The sequence below is a fragment of the Argentina silus genome (genome assembly GCF_951799395.1).
Source record: "Argentina silus genome assembly, chromosome: 9".
NCBI lineage: Eukaryota > Metazoa > Chordata > Actinopteri > Argentiniformes > Argentinidae > Argentina > Argentina silus.
In genome coordinates, this window is record NC_139663.1 from 14988107 (window position 1) to 15007772 (window position 19666).

The window sequence follows — 19666 nt, forward strand, 5'->3', positions numbered from 1 at the left end:
AAATGCTTTTAATCTAGGACAAGGATTAACCAAGGTCCAGGGGACCGGCCCTGTACGTGCAAAACCACGGGCATCCGGTTCTGAGTCTCAGAATAGCCTAAAAAATCATCATGTTTTCACGTCATTGTGATGATGATGATGGTGGTGGTGATGATGATGATGATGGTGATGATGATGGTGGTGATGATAATGGTGATGATGATGATAGTGATTATAATGGTGGTGATGATGAGGATGATGAAAATGAGCATGGTGATGGTGATGATGAAGAAGATGATGATGATGATGATGATGATGATGATAATGATGTTCAGTGATAATAGAGGTGATTTTAATGGTGATGGTAACATAACGTATCTGTATTATATTTGTCTACTGTGCAGATAATCTGAAGGAGAGTAAAACCCATGTACCCCTGGACCCAGAGACATTAAAAGAGATAAGCCCGGAAAAACATGAACAGAACTTTAGAAATTGGGGTTTGAATCTCACAAAGTCTTTTGAGACGTGGTGTGAGACATTGGATGAGAGCTCCTTCAAAAGCTATTGTAAGTAACAATGCTATTACATCATAATGTAAAACACCAGTGGTGGCTGGTGGAGGTAGAGTGTTTGATACCATTCCTCATTCCATCCCATGCATTCCAATGAGCCCATCCTCCGATTTCTACTTCCACCAGCCTCCCCATGTAAACATGTTCCATTGAATGCAATGTAACACATGGTTTGTGTTACTGTTTTCCAGTATCCTGGGTAACCACACATATTTTCCCACTGATTGTGAAATGGGAGTGGGGAACAACCAACAACTTCCTCCACAAATATCAAGGTGACCAAGCATGACCACATCTACATACTTTCCACAAATATTTAATATATATTTAAATATATATTATTATTTCCACAAATATCTAATATATATTTAAATATATATTATTATTTCCACAAATATTTAATATATATTTATATATTATTATTTAAGTCTGGTTTTGAGATGAACATCTACCATACACTTAGTTTTTGCCTCCCCGAACCTCAAAATGCCAGACTCACTTGAGAAGTGGTAAAGAGCTGTATCTGTCCTTACAAGTACAAACAACATCTACATTGTACCATTTGGTACTGTGAGGCTCAGTTGGTAAACATGGCTGTGTTTCCATTCCAATATCATAGTTCTCTGGTGTTGTGATGCATCTTGTTGCCTGGTAGATCCTGCTGTCCCCCCAAGTCTTCAGTCCAACCACTGCTGAACATGTTCCAGTCAGATATGTTTTGGTCATCAGTTTCCTGGTGTTGTGATGTATCTTGTTGCCTGGTAGATCCTGCTGTCCCCTCCAGTCTCCAGTCCTCTCAGCACCTCTACCTGATAGACGGAGGCCTGATGATCAACGCTCCCTACCCACCGGTCCTGGGCCCCAAAAGAGACGTGGACCTCATCATATCTCTCGACTCCAGCGCTGGGGACATCTTTGAGGTGAATACTTTCCCCAATTCCTCCTCTTCCATCTTAGAGGTGAATACCTTCCTCTCTTCCATGTGTGTCTGTGTAACGTTTGTGTATGCTGCCTTCTTGGCCAGGGCTTTGAAAATAGAGATGAGAATCTCAACATGACTTCTCTGGTTAAATAAAGTCTGAATAAATAAGATAACAAACCTCCGCCCCCAGACTCTGCTGCTGGCCAGGGACTATTCACACAAGATGAAGAAGCCTTTCCCCCCGATTAACGACAGCTTGACGGAAGAGAAGGAACACCCGCAGGACTGCTACGTGTTCGAGGGTCAACCCAGCGACCCCACAGTCATGTACATGCCCCTCTTCAACCTACAGAACTGCAAAGGTGTATTTCTCTAGCCCTGTCTGAGCCCAAATGTTGCCCTTGAACCACAAGGATGTCCACTTGGTGTAATTGTAGACCCACCTGTTGTTGTTCTTGCTTTCTTGATGTGAGTTGAAGCTACACAGATCTAGGATCAGCTCGCTCTCCACAAACCCGAACCGTATCCATTAGTCGGAGGAACCCAAAACTGACTCAAGACCAGTGTCTAGGCCTAGGGGGAGACTTCACTGTACTGTCTTCATGTGTCTTCATCACCAGGGGTTAATTGCATAAACATGGACCTAGACTTTGACTTAAGACTCAAACTGTTAGTCAGACGTCAGGATAGACATCAAGTTTACATAACAAGTGTGCTTTTTCACAAAAAGCCTGTTAAAAGTGACAGCATAAAAGTGACATACACTCATCTAATTTAACTCCTGCTGAAGTACTACTTACAGCTAAAATAAGGCTGCTCTAAGCCCATAGGCCAGCTTTAACTAAGGTTATGCAACTGGCCCCTGCTCTTTGTTGTCCTGTCTAGATGAAGAGGAGATCAGGAAGGAGAAGGAAGAGTATGCCACGTTCCAGAACCCCTACAGCACAAAGAAGATGGATCATCTTCTCCAGAAGGCTCGTCTCAACATAAAGAACAACAAGCAGAAGATCCTCAAGGAGATTGAGAAGGCTGTCCAACGTAGGCAACTCAAGAGGTGAGGATGTTTATGAATGAGGCAACACGGAATGGTGGTTCGTTTCTTTGAGGTGAAGCCAAAGATTGTTTCCTATCTTCAGAGGGACAATAGAGTTCTATTCTATTCTATCCCGCTCTATTCTATTCTGTACAACACTAATCTATTCTATCATATCCCATTCCATTCTATTCTATTCCATTCTATTGTATTGTATTCTATCCAATTCCATTATTTAGGATTAGGGTTGGTGGTATTCCATTCCATTATATTACATTACATTACATTACATTACATTATATTATATTATATTATATTATATTATATTATATTATACGCCATTCTATTCTTTTCTTTCTATCATTCTCTTTTTTTGTCTTCATAGGGAATCCAAGATGCCCAAGATGCCTTAGCTGAGGAACTGCTGCACAACAGTTGACAGGCCAACTCCCGACCAGACCAGTCATGGTGCAGTAGCCAACTATCACCACCAGAGGGCTCTACATGCTCACATTATCCGTCATTCATACGCCGACTATAGTGCGTCTTGACACAATCTACTAATGTTGTGTATTAGGTTTGCAAAATATGTGGTTGTGTTGAAGTCTAGTGGAAATTATGAAATTGCAGTTTTTATTGTGAGTTAATATGTCGAATAAATTCCAGCTACCAAACCTTCGGCCCTTCAACTACTTTATTGTGTTTAAATTCATTATTACATCGTGATAACGGCTGCTTGAAACCCTTAAACCGTATCTGTGGTTACCAGATCCGCTTGACCACTTTTACAGCGCAGCGCGTTCTTGTGTGCGGTGCGCAGCGCAGTGGCAACTTGGGACCATTCAGAGAATGTCACGAGTTAGCAAGTGATTGGAGTTGCCTGCTTTGCCATGGGTCGTCTGTAGACATATTCTAAGACGCAGGGAGATATACCGTAGGCTATATTGATAGAACGACTGACGAAGGCGTATAAAATGGATTATATAAAAAAACACAGTTGAGCGGTCGGGGTTCTGACGCGCGGCGAGTCTATATGTTGGTGAAGCGCGCAAGAAACGGGAGATGTGACAGCTTGGAAAGAGGACGGGATTCGCGACAGGTCTGGAAGATGCCAGATCAAAGTTTGGCGTCGACGAGAACTTTAAGTTTACCTTTACTAAGCTTTTACAAAATGGACTTGGAGTGAATGAAGAATGCATGTCGTTTGGGAGATTTTTCTGATTTTTCAAGCATATTTCATCTCCTCCACATCAGGTAAGCACGCGGTGGGTTATTGATGCGCTTCAGCTCACGGCTTCGGGTTTGACACAAACGGAAACGTTTCGGTAGCCTAATATGATAGGGAACCATGAGTAAACTGTTTCCCATTGATCTCTTATAGTCCTATTATAGGGTTATAACAATCATCATTATAATCATCATCATTATAATCATCATCATCATCATCATCAATACTCGGGCACGAGTGGATCGAAGTAGCCTAATAGTTATCGCAAGGTGGGAGCGCGACAAAACAGAGTTTACTAAAAGGTCAAAAAGCAAATGATGACGATTTACTGTAAACCGTCTTAGTCATATCATATTTGAGTTAAGGATTAGGGATTTGTCCCTCCCCCACTTTGGTACACATAAGGGAACATTTTAATTTGACCAAATCTGTTCGCATCCGTCTGTCAAATGTGTAATGCCGAGATTATAAAACAACATTATCAGCATAGTAGCCTACATCCAGATGCTCCTTTTATGATATATGCATAATTTATGGATAATATTCAAATTATATATGAATATCAGTAGGCTATAGAGTTTACCATACATCATGTAAACACAAGTATATGTTGTGTGCTCTCTCTAGTTATTCACTTTCTATGAGAAATATATTGTTCACACCTATGTTACATCTTAAAACTGTCTTTATCTTTAAATGCCCCTATTAAGTTCTTCTTCAATTGTATTCTCCCAAACTGTGGTTGGTTTATACAGTAGGCTAATGTGTGGTAATTTAAGTGGGTGATTCCATTCCGTTATGTAATTGTAGCCCCCAAGATTAAGTTATCCTGTAAACTGTGGTTGGTTTATAGCTAGTACCAGCTAGCGAAGGTGTGTGGTAACTTAAGTGAGTCATTGTAGTAGCTGATTGTTCTCCCACCCCCCCGCAGCCCAGCCGATAGCACCCAAGATTCACGACGGATGGTGGGCGTACAAAGACGCAGTCCAGGGAAGCTTCGTTCCAGGTACTTTCCACGTAACAAACTCACTGTGGTAACGTTGCTCCATCATCCCCCGAGTCACGGTCCAAACAACGTTTGTGTCTGTGACCGGTTGCGGTGTTGAACAATGAGAGAGCGTTGTGTCTGCAATGTGTGTACGGAATCTCTCCGGAGTGTTTCCTGTTGGTCTGCGGAGGAAGACACAACATGACAAGTGTTCCCAGGTCACAGATATAACATGTCAAGTGTTTTGGGAACACTTGTCATGTGATATGTCCGTGTTTTGCGAACACTTGACATGTTATATCCGTGTTTTGGGAAGACTTGTCATGTCCTGTTATGTCATCTCCCACAGACCAACAGGAGACAGACAGAAGCATCCCATGGGGTTGTGATAATTGGGTTGTTGTTTGGTTGGATGTTGGGCTGTAACGTTGCTAAGACAAGTGCTGTCTCTCTCTGTCTCTGTTTTTCTCTCTCTCTCACACAAACACTCACACACGCACACAGGCACTCAGTCTCTCGTATCCCCCCCCACCCTCTCTCTCTTTCTCCCTCTCTCTCTCTCTCCATCTCCCCCCCCTCTCTCTCTCTCTCTGTCTGTCTGTCTGTCTCTCTCTCTCTCTGTCTGTCTCTCTCTCTCTGTCTCTCTCTCTCTCTCTGCAGTAGAAGCTTTAGGTTCACTCTTCTGCAAGCCTTATGAAAATTTGATCACAGTCCTGTCATCTTGTCAGCCTGTCTGTCTGTCTGTCTGTCTGTCTGTCTGTCTGTCTGCCTGTCTGTCTGCCCATCTGTCTGTCTGCCTGTCTCTCTGTGGGACCTGTCTCCTCTCCTTACACCCCCACTACCAGTAACAGTGTGTGTAGAAGGTTGAATTAGCAGTGGAAGTGTTTGTAGAAGGTTCTAGAATGCTCCCTGACCTTTATGTTCTGTCTCCTGCTGCTCTACCAATGAGAGGACTCTGAGGTGTGTGTGTGTGTGTGTGTGTGTGTGTGTGTGTGTGTGTGTGTGTGTGTGTGTGTGTGCATGCGTGCGTGCGCGTGTGTGTGCGTGTGTGTGTGGACTCAGGAGGGGTGGCCTTTTTCAGACTGCAGGGACACTGTCTGTAAGACCTTTCTCCTTTCCTCTCCTCGACTTTCCTGTCTTCTCCTCTCCCCTCCTCTCCTCCCCTTTCCTGTCTTCTCCTCTCCTCTCCTCTCCTTTCCTCTCCTGTCTTCTTCTCTCCTCTCCTTCCCTCCCCTTTCCAGTCTTTTCCTCTCCTCTCCGCTCCCCTCCCTTGTCCTCCTCTCCTCTCCTCTCCTCTCCTCCCCTCTCCTCCCCTCCCCTTTCCTGTCTTCTCCTCTCCCTCTACTCTCCCTCTCCTCTCCTCTCCTCTCCTCTCCTCTCCTCTCCTCTCCCCTCCCTTCTCCTCCTCCCCTCTCCTCTCCTCTCCTCCTCCCCTATGGAGGCTAGCCAACGTGGTATTCTTAATTGGATTTTAGCCAGTTTTAAAAGCTACTTAGTCAAACTTGCACAGAGAGGAGAGGAGAGCTAGTTGCACAGTCGAATTCATTTAGTTTGGAGGCATTTAATCAATAAAACAAATGTTATTTTTATTTGTAAAAACAGAGAGAAAATCACTTGGATATAGATTTTAACATGCCCTCTTGTAGCATGAGAAAGGTTATTTGAGTAATTTGAGAGAGAGGGGGAGAGAGAGAGGGGGAAGATAGAGAGAGTGGAACAGAGAGAAGGAGAGAGAGAGAGGGGGAAGATAGAGAGAGTGGAACAGAGAGAAGGAGAGAGAGAGTGGGAGAGAGTGGAAGAGAGAGAGAAGGGGAGAGAGAGAGAGAAGGAGAGAGGGGGGAGAGTGAGGGAGGGAGAGTGGGAGAGAGAGAGTGAAGGAGAGAGAGTGAGGGAGAGAGTGGAAGAGAGAGAGAGAAGGAGAGAGAGTGAGGGAGAGAGTGGAAGAGAGAGAGAGAAGGAGAGAGAGTGGAAGAGAGAGAGAGAGAGAGAGAGAGAGAGAGACACTCAGAAGCAGTCACAGATCTTACTTGTAGATTGTTGCAGTAACACATCTCTGGGTATTATTATTATTTGTGTGTGCTGCAGTCCTGCTAAACTAGGTCACCAAGATTCTGATCACAGGCAGATCTGTCTCTTTCGCACGCACGCACGCACGCACAGAAACACACAGACACACAGACACACATACACACACACACACACACACACACACGCCCTTGCGGAGGCTCCTCCGAGGGCCAGAGGGAGAGGGAGAGAGAGAGAGAGAGAGAGAGAGAGAGAGAGAGAGAGAGAGAGAGAGAGAGAGAGAGAGAGAGAGAGAGAGAGAGAGAGAGAGAGAGAGAGAGAGAGAGAGAGAGAAGCAGCAGCAGCCTCCCCCCTCCTACGCAGTCAGAGCACCGGAGCAGAGTCGAGCTATACGAGGGAATTGAAATGGAAAAGGGAAGAAGCTGAAATGGAATTATGATTACGATGCTCTCAATAATCTTTTGATGGTATTACAAGGTCCATATTCACTTTACGTGTCCCGCTCTCTCTCACTCTCAGCGCTAACAACGTTAAAGTCCTCCTCCTCATCTCCCCCACCCACACCCTAATGTGATGAGCACACATATGTCCTGTCGTAGAGCTGCGGTTATATCTCTCTACCTGGGGGGAGGGAGGGGGGGGGGGGGGCTGCACATGGTGCTATTGTACAGTAACATCAGTGTGTGTGTGTGTGTGTGTGTGTGTGTGTGTGAGAGAGAGAGAGTATTGAGTGTGAAAGCAGCATTGCATGGTCCTCAATGTTTCAGCGTTATATGAATATGACTATTCCTGTGACTGAGTGGGTTCGAACCCAGGTCTTCCTCTCCTCTCCTCGCCTCCCCTCTCCTTTATCTCCTCCCCCTCCTTTCGTCTCTCCTCCTCTCCTCTCCTCTCCTCTCCTCCTAAAGTAAAGTCTTTAACGTTAAAGTGTTAGAAAAGCAGTGGTTTATTTCTCGTCATGCCCAGATAAGATGTGTTGTTGCTGAGAGAGAGAGAGAGAGAGAGAGAGAGAGAGAGAGAGAGAGAGAGAGAGAGAGAGAGAGAGAGAGAGAGAGAGAGAGAGAGAGAGAGAGAGAGAGAGAGAGAGAGAGAGAGAGAGAGAGAGAGAGAGAGAGAGAGAGAGCTCTCGAACGAACGAACGAACTTTCTGGAGCAGATGGAGTGTAATCCTTCATGAAGATGGATGATGAAGAGGTCAGGACCTGGGGATATTATCGCTGGTCAGGACAAGGTTTACATGGACCCCCCCCCCCCCCACACACCCACACCACCACCCTCGGATCCACCAAACTATCCACAACCACCCTCCACCAATCCTGCATTCTTACATTTTCTGTTCATACCTCTCAATAAATATCACATTCAGCTGTAGGTGTGGTCTGTTCACTTGTGGATTGTACTTTCACGGATTACTCCTTGATTATTGTTAGTGCTACTGGAATGAGGAATGGTGTCAAACACACCTGTGTTACGTCTTAAAAGCAGCGTTGTAGCAGCATCGTTTATTGAAGGACATATAGTCTAGCATGTTCTTCCTCATAGTCTTGTGCGCCAGAATCTCAATGGCTCTCCTCCACCCTAAGGCAATAACATGGCACCGTATAAGGTGGAGAGTGAGTGTGACTCGCTGTACTCTCGAGAAAGAGAGGTTCTTCCAGATCCAGGCTGCTGTCTATTGTGTGTTTGATGCTTGTCATCATTGTGTTAGAAATAGAAACAAGACTGGGAAGGCCGGTGACTGGGAAGGCCACTGAAGAACACTGAACAAGAATATTTGAAATAGAAACAAGAAAAGAAAGAGAGGTTCTGTTTCATAATACAGGAGGAGTAGGGGGAAATACACCCCCATAATAGGAGGGAATATATCAATACACCCCCATAATAGGAGGGAATATATCAATACACCCCCATAACAGGAGGGAATAGAGATGACTGTCTCCCAGTGTTTGGCAGGAATGTGACCCATCAGACCAGTGAAGGCTGATGGAGGCTGGTAGAGGCTGGCGGAGGCAGACATCGGAGGACGGGCTCATTGTAATGCACGGAATGGAACGAGGAATGGTATCAAATGGTATCAAACAAATGTGAGATTTGATACCGTTCCTCATTCCATTCCATGCATTACAATGAGCCCGTCCTCCGATGTCTGCCTCCCCCTGCATCAGTCCTATCCTGTCCCAAGATGTCCCGTCGCCTGTCTGATGGTAAACTACTTGATGGATCATTTCTCCTCTCTTCTCTACCTCCAGTCATCCCTCTCTTCTCCTCTTCTATCCATCAGAACCATAGGAAAACACTCCCCAGGTGTCTGGTCTGCTCAGAGTCCAGCAGAGTGAAAACGTCACCTGCAACCTGCCCCAGTTCTGTCTGCTACATTGCTCTCTGAGAGGCTACCTGGAAAATTGGAAAATATAATCCCATGAACAAAAGGGAGGGATTTTCCTGGTCATTTTCGGTGTAAATCTGTGGTTATTTAAAGGTTCCCCAACAATCCACGCAAGCCGTACAATACAAAAGTCTAGACGGTTGAAACCCAACCCAATCAGGTACAACAAGCAAGGCCGTGCACAGAAAGACAGGGGTTGTCAGACTACACAGGTTTAACTCTGCTCTTTAGTCAGTGACATGACATGTTGTTTAGACAGGAGTACACACACACACACACACACACACACACACACACACACACACTCACCCACACCCACACACACACACACACACACACACACACACACACATGGGCTGTCAGTGTTGCAATGCCATGCGATGGGCCTGTGGCAGGGCAAAGGGGTAGGGGCTGTTGTTCCCTTAATGTGAGCTATTTCCCTCCTCTCTCTATAAACCTGTGTGTCTGTATTACCTGCTGCCACATACACTCACCGAACACTTTATTAGGAACACTATACTAATACTGGGTAGGGTCTCCCTTGGCTCTCAAAACAGCCTCAATTCTTCGTGGCATTGATTCCACAAGATGTTGGAAACATTCCTTTGAGATTCTGGTCCATGATGGCATGACTGCATCACGCAATTCCTGCAGATTTTTCAGGTGCACTTTCAAGCTGTGAATCTCCTTTTCTACCACATCCCAAAGGTGTTCTATTGGATTCAGATCCGGTGAATGGGAAGGCCACTGAAGAACACTGAACTAATTTTCATGTTCATGAAACCAGTTTGAGATGACTTTTGCTTTGTGACATGGTGCATTATCATGCTGGAAGTAGCCATTAGAAGATGGGTAAATTGTGGCCATGAAGGGATGCACATGGTCAGCAACAATTCTCAAATAGGCTGTGGCATTCAAGCGATGATTGATTGGTATTAACAAAGTGTGCCAAGAAAACATTCCCATTCCCACACACCATTACACCACCTCCATCATGAGAAGGTGTACAGGTGTTCCTAATAAAGTGTTAAGTGAGTGTACGTTTCTATGTTGCTGTGGTGGTGTCGTATAAAGTTCCTAAAACTCTCCATCAAGCCTCTTTTGCCTGGGAATGAAACATGACTTGCTGTGTAACCACATTGCTGCTAGAGCCAAACAGTAAGCAAAAGTGGCCCGAAATAGCTGTCATATTTCAAATGGACTGGGGCTTGACCCAATGGGAGATACTTATTTGCAGCAAGGCATTTTGTGGTGTCCTCATCTAACACGTATTGCGTGCGTGCGTGCGTGCGTGCGTGCGTGCGTGCGTGCGTGCGTGCGTGCGTGCGTGCGTGCGTGCGTGCGTGCGTGCGTGCGTGCGTGCGTGCGTGCGTGCGTGCGTGTTCTCTATAAGGGTAAAGGCAGGCTCTGGGTTTCAGTCCTGTTCTAGAATGTTCTAGGCTGCACCTGCTGTATGCACCTGCTACCTGGCCCGGAGTATACCTGAGCACAGCACAGACCATAGACAGAGTCAGGGGATTCACAGACCGTAGACACAGACCATAGACAGAGTCAGGGGAGTCTCAGTCCTGCTAATGTTAGAATGAAACAGAAACACAAACGCATGCATACACACACACACAGACAGATAGACAGACACACAAGCGCGCGCACACACACATACACACACAGACTCTTACTCCATCTCTCTGTCTTGATAGAAGATTCAGCCTCCCAGTTCATGCATGCACACACACACACACACACACACACACACACACACACACACACACACACACACACACACACACACACACACACACAGAGCCAGTTCAATCTCCTGATGAAAGCCTGATAGAGTATCACGTAGGCTTGGCTTTGCTGCCTCATCATTTATTCTGAAGCTTTTACTGCTCTTGCTCAAATGACCAAATGAGCAAGTCAGGGAGAGCAGTGAGATGAATTTATGTAGCAATTAGCATTGCATTTATTACAGTCTATCTGTCATGCCACTTCAGCACAGGTCTCTGTCGAGCATTATGAGAAAAAGGAGATGCAGTAGATACAAGATCCTTTCATTACCACACAGATACAAGATATAGGATCCTTTTATTACCGCAGATACAAGATCCTTTTATTACCACACAGATACAAGATACACAATCCTTTTATTGACACACATATGAAGATACAAGATCCTTTTATTGACACACAGATATAAGATATTTTTATTGACACAGATACAAGATACAAGATAATTTTATTGCCAGCCAAATACAAGATCGATTTTTATTGACACACAGATACAAGATGAGCCCGTCCTCCGATTTCAACCTCCACCAGCCTCCCTTTGTATAAGAGACAGTAAAAACTGTCATGCCCTGACAACATCCTTTAGAATCAAAGGAGCTGAGAGGGGACATTCTATCACGCCGTGTCAGTTGAATACTCTCCATTCCGTGCTGACCCATCGCCACCGAAAGCTCCTAAAAGAGCATCAAGTACAGTGTTTCCAACGGTGTGGTTATTAAATACAACACAATACGGTATAATTTTACATTTACATTTTAGACATTTAGCAGACGATACAACAAGTACATTTGTCTAAGTAAGTGAATCATCTATACATCAGTCATCATAAGAAAAACAAATCTATGCTCGGACCAGGGGCCATTGGCAGTCACAATGCTAGAAGAAGGAAGAATTACTTCTTTTTTTTTAAATTTACATTAGAGAAACTGTACAGGGGGATAGTGGGGATGAAGAGGTCTTTAGGAGGGACAGTCAAGATGTAGCCTGAGGAGATGGGTCTTCAGTCTATGTGTACATTATGTGTGCAATGACTGTGTAAGTGAAACGTCTCTCCCCTCCCTGCGAGTTGTGTACCAGGGGAGGCTGGGGGAGGTAGACATCGGAGGACATTCCAACATTGTAATGCGTGGAACGGAATGAGGAATGATATTGAACACAAATTCCTTCCATCTCTCACTGTAAACCTCTGATAACACCAAGGCATTTAATGAAAGAGAGGGAGAGAGAGAGAACGAGGGATGGAGAAAGGGAGGTGCAGTGTCCTCATGTACATCCTGAAGTAGTCATCGATCATAAAGTCCACTTAGCAAACAGGTTGGTGGAGGTAGAAATCGGAGGACGGGCTCATTGTAATGCATGGAACGGAATGAGGAATAGTATTAAACACATACAGTATTCTCATTGTCATTCTCAGTATTCAGCATCTCATGTGAGTGAGAGAGGAACACAAGGTTGTGACATCATCGAGGTTTGACGACAGACAGTGAGATGGGTCACGTGACCTCAGAACAGTGTCAATCATGTCAGAGTATCCTGCTCTATAGTAGTGATAGATGGCCAAGACCATCATGTAGCTTAATGTAGGCCAGTAATCAGAGTTTAGGCTGGCTACTGCACCTCCTTGTTGATTCCTCTCTCATAACACTATTTCACACTCTCGTGGCTAGCTGATGCGTAGCCGTTTTGCTAACTGGTCCGCTGTACTGTAAACTGTCTCTCTGAAAAAGGGATGTTACTCACAAAGAGGCTAACCAGGATAAATAAAGGTTAACTCATTTAGTGCCAAGGGTGAACAAAGTCGCCAAAATTGTCAACCTTCTAGAGTGCCACGGGTGACTTTATTCACTTTATTCATCATAAATGATGATGCTTAATTTTGTAGCCAATCAAAGTATTGTTGCTAGGTAAATACCACATAAAACACTTGACACTCTAGGTCAGGGGTCACCAACCTTTTTGAACCTGAGGGTACTGAGTAATACGAAGGGCTATATTGTGCCGCTTTGCCGTCGCCACAGTCACCCCGCAAATGAGACATGCACACTTGTCTTTCAGTATCGTAAAAAAGAACTCTTCCTCCCAATCATTGTGAAAATGATAAGTTTTCTTTCGCTTTTCCGCCATGTTTTTCTTCATTTTGGGGGTAAAACCCGCATCTAGCTCCCCATTGTAGCTGCACTCGCTAGCTTGTCTCAGCAAAGATTGCGCGCGATATTGAACTTTCCAGACAGAATTCAGAGGTCAGAGTTCATAAAACATTTTGTTTTTTAAAAATGTATATTCAATATTGTCATTGCCATCAAATCTACATCAATGCAAGTGTTATTGATTCAAAAAGAACATCAACACAATTAAATACAAAATTAATTTAGAAAGAGCTCCATGGTGACTGGTGCTATTTTTAGAACATGTCCTGCGGGCGACTCACGTGGTCCCTGTGGGCGACCAGGTGCCCGCGGGCACCGTGTTGGCTACACCTGCTCTAGGTGGTGAGTGTTCCGGAATTCTGTGGCAGTTAGTGAGTTAAATAAATAACATATGCTGAAATTGATTCTGAGCAGTGTTTTCTTGTGTGATAGAATTTCATACAATACCGTGACCACACTTGGACCTGTGGTTAGTGCTGCTGCATGCACACTGCCCCCTATAGGCAGACAGGGGAATGTACGAGGATGAATCTTTAAGAAAAGACAGTGAATATAGTGTGTGTGTGTGTGTGTGTGTGTGTGTGTGTGTGTGTGTGTGTATATATATATATATATATATATATATATATATATATATATATATATATATATATATATATATATATATGGCATTTAGCTGACGCTTTTATCCAAGGCGACTTACATTGCAGCAAGTGCATACATTTTTCAATATATATGGTCCCAGCAGGAACCACAATCTAAGCGTTGTTAGCGCCATGCTCTACCAAATGAGCCACAGAGGACCACAAGGTTACAGGACACAGACAGCCCTAGACCACCTCCACACTGCCTAAACAATGTGTCACTGTCACTGACTAAAGAGCAGAGTTAAACCTCTGTGACCTCTCTTTTTTCTCTCCCTCCCTCCCTCCCTCCCTCTCTCCCCTCTCTTTCCCTCCCTTTCTCCCTCCCACCCTCTCTCCCCCTCTCTCTCTCTCTCTCCCTCCTTTCCTTGTGGCTGTCCAGCTGCTTTCCGTATCAGTGCTTTAATCCCCAGTCTGGCTGATATTTCGGAGCCCTCATCTGTTCCATGCTTGGCCCTCTGTCAGCCCTCTCCGTATGGGAGAACCCTTTGAAGAACCATTTTGGGTTCCAGGTTCCATGTCGAACCCCAATAGAGAACCCCTTACAGAACATGGAACCCGATATGGGACAACCGAAGAACCCTTTAGGAATCCGAGAATGTAGGCTTGTGGTCGGGCCCGTGGCCAGTCTAGCTGGGCCATGGCGATATAATCTGGTTGACGTCACACGCGTGTGTCTGTGGCAGGTCCAGGTCAGGATTGCACTCTTGGGGTCAGGGCTCCCACATCTGGCCTGAGATCTGACGAAAGAGACGAGGGAGGAGGGGTGGAAAGAGACAGGGGGGATTGCACTGGTGAGGTCAGGACTGCCACATCTGTCGCTTCCCCCCTGCTGGGCGGGCAGCGGAGGGAAGGGAGGAGGGGGAGAGAGCTAGGGGGTGAGAGAAAGGATGAGAGGAGAAAGGAGGATGAGAGGACGGGTAGAGAGTGTGTCAACCACAAGTATCATGGCAGGGAGAGAGGGAAGGGGGAAGGGTGAGGGAGATAGAGCTAGGGGGCGAGAGAGAGGATGAGAGGAGAAAGGGGGATGAGAGCAGGTGTAGAGAGAGTGTCAACCACAAGTGTCAAAGCAGAGGAAAGACTAGTTCAGCTTATCGCAGTTCAGTTTCAGAGAAAGCATTTATTTCAACTGGGGGTGGGGGGGTTCAGGGATGGAGGGGGGGAGTGCATTCTGTGAGTGTGTGTCTGTGTGTCTGTGTGTGTGTGTGTGTGTGTGTGTGTGTGTGTGTGTGTGTACATTCCGTTACCTAGGAGATGTATGTTTTGGGTGACTATGGATGATTCTTGATCTACATAATCATGCTTGGCTTCGCTCACATGGTCACAAGGTCAGCATACCACTCTGCTCCAACATCCACCATGTGCATTTAAATAGGTCTGCCTCTTCCTACTGTGGAATCATAAGAGAATCTAGCCTCTCTGATGATGGCACACATGTATTTAGCAGGGGAGGCTGGTGGAGGTAGAAATCGGAGGACGGACTCCTTGTAATGCATGGATGGAATGATGATTTAGTTTACGTCCAGTTTTAGCTGATACTTATTTAGTACAGTGCTGTATAAACCTATGAAATTATTGACCAAATTTAAAAAGTATAACATGTCCTAAATAACTGTGTTGTTGTTGTTGTTGTTGTTGTTGTTGTTGTTGTTGTTGTTGTTGTTTATAGTTCCGTCGTTCTGGGGCCTGGTGAACTCGGCCTGGAACCTGTGTTCCATGGGCAAGAGGCAGTCGCCCGTCAACATCGAGACCAACCACATGATCTTTGACCCCTACTTGACCCCACTACGACTCAACACAGGCGGCCGCAAGGTTAGTAGAACCATCTGGAACTGGTACTGTAGATATGGACTCGGTTAGTAGAACCATCTGGAACTGGTACTGTAGATATGGACATGGTAGAGGAGATTGGAGCTGTATTAGTGCAGTAGAACCTTCTAGAACTGGTAAATGTGGACATGGTAAGGAGATTGGTGGAGGAGATTCTAATTCTTTACAACCTTGGTTGTATGAGCAATTAAGTATTGAATATTTAATCTTGTAGCAGTAAGTCCATCTAGAATTGGTTGATATGAACTTTCTCCAGTCTTAAAGGAACTGGGCATAAGTTTGTCGGAAATCTTCCACCTCTAGCCACTGCGGCGAAATTCAGTTTGATGTTCCAAACAACAACATCCTACCTAATAATTATTTAAACCCCCGAAATGGACTTGCTGTGTCAGACATTATCTCTTGTGTTTCTGCATGCGTACATGATGAGTCCACTCCCCAAGAACACCCCTGGCACAAACAACATGTTTGTATACAAACCAAGTATCGGGTAGAACACACATTTTAGAAAGCTCTTTTGCGGGACTAAAACAATGTTCATAAATGAAAAATGTAATTTAAGGAATCTCATTCGATGAAGGCTACAGATGAAACATAGTCATAACAACCATTAGGAAGTTATTAGAATGCTTGATTATTACATACTGGACCTTTAAGACTGAAGATGATGCATTGACAATCTTTTGCCAAAGATTTGATTACAGTCAGGATTATAAGATTTGACTAACTGTACTGTGTGTTTGTCTGTTTCTAGAACTGGTAGATATGGAGAAGGTAAAGAGATTGGAACTGTAGGCTCCTCTTGAACTCATAGATATGGGTCAGGGGAGGCTGTTGGAGGTATAAATCGTAAGACGGGCTCATTAATTCGAAACTATTAAAGGTTAAAGGAAATTGCCCGAGAGTACTTAAAGGAATTAAAGGAAATTGTCTGAGAGTACTGTCCAAAGAAATTATTAGAACAACAGAAATGACTTAACTTCACAAATCCTTTCAGAGGGGACGTTTATTTTCTAACCCTCTTAGAGGACATTGACGTGGTGAGTTCTGTCCCCGATAGCAACACTCCCCTCCTCATCCCCAGGGGTCTCCTTCATCTGCCCGCCCACGCCCTCTCTTGCCTCGGCTGCCGTTTGAGTCTCTCCCTCCCATCCCCAAATGACCCGTAAACCAGACACTGTATATTATGGGATGACAGTCAGTCAGTTACTGAGTCAAAGTGCTGTTGTCGTGACACCCAACACCCAAACTAGACAGGCTCATTGTAATGCCTGGAATGGAATGAGGAATGGTAACAAACACGTCAATCACGTGCGATACCATTCCTCACTGCGTTGCATCCATTACAATGAGCCCGTCCCCTGATTCCTCCCTCCACCAGCCTCCCCTGGTAAGCTGTTGTTCCCCACGGGGCCGGAAAGTCCACTGGGGAATAGTAAACATCACTAATCATGACAATGAGAACAACAACAACAACAACAACAACAACAACAACAGACAGACATTCCCGTAGTTGAAATGAGGACAGAGTATTACTGAGCAAAAATAAGTAAAAGGGAGTCAATTGATTTTAAGTTTGAGTTAAGTTAGAGTTAGAGTTTTCTCATTGTAAAAGAGAATTGATTCTCAACTGAGCTATCTCCTTAAATAAAGGTGAAATACAATTCAAATAATAAGTTATAGATTGAGAGATGTTCACATTAGTTCAGGAAGGAGTGTGTATTTTCAAGAGAGAATAGGCTACATACATACAAACTAAAGACATTTCAGAAGGCCATCTTATGTCGGAGGCCAATGTAAAGAGTGGACACTCTCGTTCGCTATCTTTAAGGAAGCTAGTTTACTATAGTCTGAACTAGAACGAGGCCATAGGGACCAAAGGACTGGTGAGTGTGCAGAAGGAATGGGCTAAATGATCTTGTAAGTCTTGTTTTATGATTAATACTAGCCTGCATCTGCTGAGAGAGAGAGCGGAGAGCTTGGCCATCTGTCCTGGTCTGTGTGTTTGTGTGTGTGTGTGTGTGTATGTGTGTGTGTGTGTGTGTGTGTGTGTGTGTGTGTGTGTGTGTGTGTGTGTGTGTGTGTGTGTGTGTGTGGGGAGGGGGGGGGGACGGGGGGGTGGTGTGTGTGTGTGTGTGTGTGTGTGTGTGTGTGTGTGTGTGTGTGTGGGTTGTACTTATGCTTGTATGTTATTCTTGTGATGGTGCCCCTGTTTAGCATGCGGTTCAGGAACAGATTCGGACAGCTGAGAGAGGAGAGATGTTGAGAGACATCAAATATTCATCATACACACACACACACACACACACACACACACACACACACACACACACACACACACACACACACGAACTTTCAAATAAACTTACATTTTTTTACATTTTTTTACTAAACAAGATGAAAGCATTTCAACATGAAGGATCTGAAAAGCAATCATCCTTTGACAATAAAGACAACGACTCCTGAGCAGTGATATAGTGGAGCAATATCTACCACTTAAATAGACAACATGAAAGTCTGTTGATAAGACTCTGCATGAAAAATGACTCTGTTCCCAGACACTCTGAATTCACTCCAACACACTGACATTTGGTAATAGATTGTCTGTTGTGAAAAACAAGGACAGCGCATTAGTCATTTCCTATCTCACTTTCTCACACACACATGCACGCAGACACGCAGGCATGGTCACGCACACACACACATGCACGCAGACACGCAGGCATGGTCACGCACACACACACATGCACGCAGACATGCAGGCATGGTCACGCACACACACACATGCACGCAGACATGCAGGCATGGTCACGCACACACACACATGCACGCAGACACGCAGGCATGGTCACGCACACACACACATGCACGGATACCGACATACACACCCATGCACGCAGGCGCACTCACACACGCACACACGCACACAGCTTCTCATTAACACAGTTCCTCATGAAGAATTCAAACAAAGCCAGTTTACCAGTGATTCATCAGCATGTATCATAAAACATTCAGCGGGCAATAAGTGGACTCATCTCTGGAAGAAACACTTCGAGTTCTAACCGGTTCTATGCCGGTTCTCTGAAAATAGAAAATGATATTTGCAACCCAGTTCATTTAATCTCGGTTGAACCGAATTTGGGGGGCTCAGAATAGGTGGTGTTTATTTATAACGAGAAGCCATCTGACATCACAAGTTGGATAAAAGTGGAGAAAGATTAAAGTCCCCTAGTGCCTTGAGGATGTGAGGGATCCTTAATGAGATGGTTACACCTTTCCTCACCTCCTCGCCCCGTCCCTTCCCTCCTGAGGGAGGAGAGAGGGGAGAACAAAGTAGACATGAATACTGACAGCTGGAGAAGGGGGTGATGGGGAGAGGGGGAGAGGGGGAGAGGTAGGGGGGAAGTCAGGTCAGAGCCAGGTCATAGAGACATGGATAATTCTGACAGGTGTTAGTTATCCTGCCGGGTTTCGCTAGCTGCTGAGATGTTCCTACGATGTTTCCTATGTTCCTACGATGTTTCCTGTGTTCCTACGATGTTTCTGCGATGTTTCCTACGATGTTTCCTGTATTCCTACGATGTTCCTGCGATGTTTCCTATGTTCCTACGATGTTTCCTGTATTCCTACAATGTTCCTACGATGTTTCCTACTATGTTTCCCGTGTTCCTACAATGTTTCCTATGTTCCTACAATGTTTCCTGTGTTACTATGATGTTCTAGAGGTTGTCTGAGGTCCACACCAGCTTCAAACAGGCACCGCGGAGAGAAGAGTTAGAAGAGAAACAGCTTTAAGTTTGACATGTTTTATATATTTATCTGGTGGCTGGTGGAGGTAGAAATCAGAGGACGGGCTCATCGTAATGCATGGAACGGAATGAGGAATGGTATCAAACACAAATTCCTCCCTTCTCTCACTGTAAACCTCTGTAAACCTGATAACACCAAGGCATTTAATGAAAGAGAGGGAGAGAGAGAGAACGAGGGATGGAGAAAGGGAGGTGCAGTGTCCTCATGTACATCCTGAAGTAGTCATCGATCATAAAGTCCATTTAGCAGGGGAGGCTGGTGGAGGTAGAAGAAATCAGAGGATGGGCACAGTGGTAATGCACAGAACG

The 19666-nt window shown here is 44.9% G+C and overlaps 2 protein-coding genes across 6 annotated transcripts in view; both read left to right on the forward strand.

Annotated features, from left to right (window-relative positions):
- Positions 1–3185, forward strand: part of LOC310809668 (cytosolic phospholipase A2 gamma-like) — a 38129-nt gene extending 34944 nt beyond the window's left edge. For all 5 annotated transcript variants that reach the window (XM_083677049.1, XM_083677051.1, XM_083677050.1 and 2 more), the window contains 6 exons: positions 384–548; positions 746–829; positions 1320–1474; positions 1667–1838; positions 2362–2530; positions 2895–3185. In XM_083677049.1, the coding sequence (XP_083533175.1) occupies positions 384–548; positions 746–829; positions 1320–1474; positions 1667–1838; positions 2362–2530; positions 2895–2922 (773 nt within the window). In that variant the 3' untranslated portion in view covers positions 2923–3185. The remainder of the gene's footprint in view (positions 1–383; positions 549–745; positions 830–1319; positions 1475–1666; positions 1839–2361; positions 2531–2894) is intronic.
- A 498-nt stretch (positions 3186–3683) lies between these two features.
- The window catches only part of LOC310809676 (carbonic anhydrase-related protein 10-like), a gene marked incomplete at its 3' end in the record, with an annotated part of 25681 nt that continues 9698 nt past the window's right edge, over positions 3684–19666 (forward strand). Inside the window, exons 1-3 of the mRNA XM_083677073.1 lie at positions 3684–3763; positions 4669–4743; positions 15388–15530. Coding sequence (XP_083533199.1) covers positions 3703–3763; positions 4669–4743; positions 15388–15530 — 279 coding nt within the window. The 5' untranslated portion in view covers positions 3684–3702. The remainder of the gene's footprint in view (positions 3764–4668; positions 4744–15387; positions 15531–19666) is intronic.